General features: G+C 29.2%; 2 protein-coding genes across 4 annotated transcripts in view; one reads left to right on the top strand and one right to left on the bottom strand.

The window, feature by feature from the left end:
- Positions 1-795, top strand: part of LOC106681952 (isocitrate dehydrogenase [NAD] subunit gamma, mitochondrial) — an 85,768-nt gene extending 84,973 nt beyond the window's left edge. The window contains exon 10 of the mRNA XM_067046584.1: positions 555-795. Within this exon, the coding sequence (XP_066902685.1) occupies position 555 (1 nt within the window). The 3' untranslated portion in view covers positions 556-795. The remainder of the gene's footprint in view (positions 1-554) is intronic.
- Positions 796-3,642: 2,847 nt separating this feature from the next.
- LOC106681958 (fibulin-5) overlaps positions 3,643-5,440 on the bottom strand; it is a gene marked incomplete at its 5' end in the record, with an annotated part of 8,718 nt that continues 6,920 nt past the window's right edge. For 2 of the 3 annotated variants that reach the window (XM_014422567.3, XM_024363691.2), the window contains 1 exon segment: positions 3,643-4,334. In XM_014422567.3, the coding sequence (XP_014278053.1) occupies positions 4,125-4,334 (210 nt within the window). 3 annotated transcript variants of the gene reach the window in all.

The raw sequence follows: 5,440 nt of genomic DNA, 5'->3' as shown, positions 1-5,440 counted from the left end.
AAAGATATGATATTCAATATTCATTGATAGCCAACTGATATTAAAATAGTGCTCAAAAAATCTTATATTTATAAAAAAAAAATAGAATGGCCTTAATGGATTTAAATCCAGCACCTTGTCTTTTACACCTCTAGCCTAAACCTAGCGGGGCCCAAGGAACATGAGGACAGAATTAGATAATATACATTTCCCCAGTAAAATGCCTGAGTATCTGAGATAAAAATTCATCCTAATAAATATTTTTTAGTTTTTGAAACATCCATATCCTAACCAAATTATTAGTGGAGAAATGTGAAACTCTAGATTAATATGTTCTTTGCATTTTTCCAATGCGTGCCGACACAATTTGTAGAAATTTCAAATCAAGCTACTACTTCTGCTTGCTTCACATAACTATCACGACAACTGAGAAATCGCTACCATTACTTCGGATTTTATTTCAGAAATATTTATTGAGAAAACATGAGCAAAATGACACGAATTTTTTTCAATTTACACTCTACACTAAAAAAGGATTTAGTTTGATTTCTTATTTCCTTTTTTCTATTTTTCAGAATCTTGAAGAGAGGATTTAAAAGCTGTACTGTATTACTTTTTCAGATATATTTTGTAATTTTACAGGACTGTTCATTGAGGATAAAAAAAGGTATTTCATTATTCTAAATTATAAACCGATGTAATATTCATTATTCCATGTTTTTATTTATTGTTTATCTTGTTATAGTATTTATGTAATTATTATGTTTAAAGTATATATTATGTATTATTTATGTCAATAAAGTTATATTTGTTAAATTGTAATGTAACTAATGCCAAACTTACATTCCCGTATTGATTACTTGACGGAAAATCAGGGGCATTATAGTGATGAGCTAGTTGAACGCTTTCATCAGGATCGTAAGGAGGTGGAAACATGATATTCCACATATTCCTCATTCCTACATATAGTACAAGAGCCGGGAAGAAAAAAAGGCAGTTATCTCACCCCAATTTTTTATTACTTCAATGAAAACTATGTATAATTACTAGTCAAAATTGATGAATCTGCCAAGTATTGGTAGGGGGAATAAAAAATGGCGGCTGTTTCAAAACCTTTAAAAAAAAGTAATTTTTCATTCGGAGCTCTATATGTTAAAAATTTCCGACAACACAAGAAAATCTAAGAGAACATTATTTAAAGAAGAGTAAATTTGCTGAAATATTAGCCCTAAAAGAGCTATTTACGGCCAATAGTTCTCGAGATATAGCTTTTTGAAAATCAAAATTTCTTAAAAATCTACTGAAAGATTAGTAGTTAGTTAACTTATTTTGAGAAATCTATATCTCAGGAACTATGTGACGTACAGATGTCTATTAGCACTCAAATTAAAGCTAGTTTAATGGACTATAAAAACGTTTATGACCTTTACCTTCGTAGGAATAGTAGTTTTCATGATATTTGCTAAAATAAATTGATTTATAGTTGTTCGGACAATAAGTTTGATTCATAAAAACTTCATTTCAGAAACCATTGGACGCACAGATGGCTGCCAGTGCTCAAATTAAAGCTAGTTAAAATTACTACAAAATAGTTAATTATATTTATCTTAGTAGGAGTTGTAGTTTTTATGACATTTGACAAAATAATCTCACAAAATGTGAATTTCTAGTTGTTCGTATAAAATTTTGGATTTTTGAAAAAATATATCTCTAGATCCATAAGACGCACATATGGATATCTTACTATGAAGTAGTTTATGACATTTATCTTAGTAGGGGTAGTAGTTTTTATGATATTCACATATGACTATAAATTTGGCAAATGAAAATTTGTCCGAACAACTACAAATCAATTTATTTTAGCGAATTTCATGTAAACTATTACTCTTACGAAGATAAACATCATAAACTGCTTTATAGCTCATTAAACTAGCTTTAATTTGAATGCTAATAGACATTTGTACGTCACATAGTTCCTGAGATATAGATTTCTCAAAATAAATTAACTAACTACTAATCTTTCAGTAGATTTTTAAGAAATTTTGCTGTTCAAAAAGCTATATCTCGAGAACTATTGGCCGTAAATAGCTCTTTTAGGGCTAATATTTCAGCAAATTTACTCTTCTTTAAATAATGTTCTCTTATATTTTCTTGTGTTGTCGGAAACTTTTGAGATATAGAGCGCCGAATGAAAATTAATGTTTTTTAAAGGTTTTGAAACAGCCGCCATTTTTTATTCCCCCTACCTATACTTGATAGACTCATTAATTTTGATTATTAATTACACATAGTTTTCATTAAAGTAATCAATAATTGGGGTGAGATAACTGCCTTTTTTCTCCTCTTGAGCTCTTGTACTAATACCTTCTTTCTTGTCAACATTGAAAATATGAAAGTTCTGAGAGTTCATATAAGCCTCGATACAAATGGATCTAGACCTATAAACGTTTTGTAATGTTTAGATCCAGACTGTATTAGAAACGAATTAGAGAATCGAGATTTTCCATTGGTAAGTAGACACGTCACTTACTCTATTCACCATTTGTTAAAATGTCAAGGCTTGGACCTAGTTTAATAATAAAGATATTTTTACTCTAAGCATTAGCATTTTTACTGTCTGAAGCCTGTATATTGAGTGCAATATTTTGTGTATTGAAGTCTTAAGTTAAAGTGTTGTGTGTGATATTTGACATGTTATTTGAAGTTCAACACATTTTTATGTATGAGGGTTTAAGGAAAATTGTTGCATTTTGCAAGATTATACTATTTAGGTAAAAATAATTTATTATGAACTTTATTGTATGCACTTGCTGCAAGCATAGCTTAACCTTGAATCAGTAAGAGGGGCGGTGAGAGCAGAGATTTCATCAAGAAAACTACTCGTGCTCTTCCGTAACCAGTTCATGACGAGACCTTCAGGCTTGGAAAATAATGGAATCTTTTTTTATGATTGCCGGATGGAGTTGCTGGGATTTTTGGTGGGAAATTCAAAATGTATGGACATTCGTAACTGTTTCCATCTTATCACTTTTATTTCGTAATCCAAATTTTCTATTTGATCCAATTGTACTTCGATCTTCTCTGCCATTATTCCAAATTTTAATTCTCTGCGACAACGTATTTTGATCATCGCCTAGTTTGCAGTACGCCTATGGTTTTTGGGGATAAAGTTTAAGTGCCTTCTGTTGTTGTTAGAGAAGGAAAATAAGAGCTTATCAACAGACCAACTGTGCAACTTTTTATTTATTTTACCTAATGTAGCCTTCACTGATGGTACTGAGTTTCTAATCAAGAATCTGTTTATTTCCGCTTCAAGGAATGTAGTAGTTTTTCAGTTTATTCAATTTTTATTTCATTGTATATTAAAAGAAATTTTATCTTTATAAAAAGAAATGTTATTTTACTTAATGTTAAAAGCAATTTGACCTGTGGCGAACCTAGGTTTGAGGATGCTGGAAGGATGGCGCTGCTTGTGTGATAATTTGAGCAATTCATAACAACAATTAACAATAACAGTTATTTTTTTACTTATTAAGTGATTTTTACTGGAAATTAAATTAATGCTGATTAATAGTATTGTTGTTGGGTTTTTGATTGAGAGTTGTGTGCATTTTGGATACAAACTTTCTGGCTCTGTCTGTATGGACGCTTTTCATTCAGATTCTTGGGGTAACCATATAGAGAAGCATTCATCTGAAACTGCCATGATATCAGATGGTTTTATCAGAATAAAAATTAAATACGTGTGACTAGTTTGTAATACAGTAAGTATATTTTATTGCATTTTATCATCATTAAACAAATATATATAACAACTTAATTTCCTAAGATATTCAATACAATATATTCATAAATTATAATTTAAAAAAATATTAATTCATAGAAATAAATTATTTCTTTCTTGGCCTAATAAGCTACATTTTTTTCTCCTGGGATATGAATTGATTATAACTTAAGACAAACGTTGTGTTCTCAATATTATTTACATGATAATGATTAAATAGGTAATGTTATTTATTATATATGCATGTTACGAAACAAAAAGAAATCTTAAAATATAAGATCCGTTCCATACTAAACATAAAAACACATTAAATAAGTACATCACTTTTACTTTGTTTCCTAAGTTAGAACATTACATTAAGTTAAAACGTATACATGGACACATAAATTTCTAAACTCGATATTTGTGTCGATAGGACTCTCCCGTTGTTGTAGAATTCAGTCTTGAGTTCCAGTTGTATTTCTTGTGGTCCTATGAGTGGTTTGACCAATTCGATGATTGCTTCCCCATATTGTTTATTCAAGTTGAAGTCATTGCGAGTTGCAACTTTTACTCCACCGGAAGCGCGCGCCTAAAACAAATATCCATTTAGAATTAGGCATTCGTTGCTAATTTTTCATATCTTATTCTTGAACGATTTTTCATCCCCAAATTTTAAGTGAAGGATACTCTTCAGTACTGGAAAACAATATACAACATATTGGCCTTATTAAATCCTAGAGCATTCTGAGCCTATTTACCAAAGAACGTTACTCAAGCCTTGACAGAAGGTACTAGCAATCACATGTTTCAGTTACACTATAATTAAACTAAGATCGCCCAAAACATAAAGAAAATTGTGGCTTTGAAGAGCAATATCACTGAAGTAATTTTAAGATACAATTGCAATTACTGCAATTGTGTGAAATAATTTCAATTACACTATACAATAGCTTCTTGACCCTTAGTAATTGTAATTACTCTATACAATTTCTTCTTGACTCTTAGTAATTGCAATTACTATTACATGAAGTTTAACTCATATGTGGATTCAGTTTATTTTAACATATTTCTTATGAGCAGAAATCCGAAAAGTTAAAATAAATTGATACCCAGGAGCGCGATCATAAAATCGATTCTATTTATTTTCAGAATTTTAGAAAATATATAAATAAACCATAATATGTTGATAAATCAATCTTAAACTTGATATCATTTTCATATTTCGGAGCCATTGTAAAATAGATTTATCCCACTTTGGTGTTTAGTATTAGTAATTACTTGTGACTATATTATAATTTTTTGGAATTCTAAAACAAAATAATAATAGCCTGAGAATGTAATTGCAATATTCAATTACATTTGTATGTAACTATTTTTTCCCCTAAAATTCCAATTAATTGCAATAGTAATATGAAAATTATATGCGGTTTATTATTCCACTCTAGCGTAAAAATTTATTTACATATTATGGTTTTAGCATATGAGTTAAATTTCATTAAATTTAAATTCTAATTGTAATTGAAATAACTAATGGTCAAGAAGTAATTACTAACGGTCAAAATATAATAGTGATTGCGATTATTTAGCATCAAGAAGTAATTGTAATTGAGAATGCCAATTAAAATTGCAGTAATTGTATATATTATTCTTAAAAGAATTATCGTAAAATTGAAACACGTAATATAAATATATATA

The sequence above is a fragment of the Halyomorpha halys genome, unplaced genomic scaffold (genome assembly GCF_000696795.3).
Source record: "Halyomorpha halys isolate HHAL.00 unplaced genomic scaffold, Hhal_1.1 Scaffold378.1, whole genome shotgun sequence".
In the NCBI taxonomy this organism is placed as follows: Eukaryota; Metazoa; Arthropoda; class Insecta; order Hemiptera; family Pentatomidae; genus Halyomorpha; species Halyomorpha halys.
This window is presented reverse-complemented; position numbering and strand designations above follow the sequence as displayed.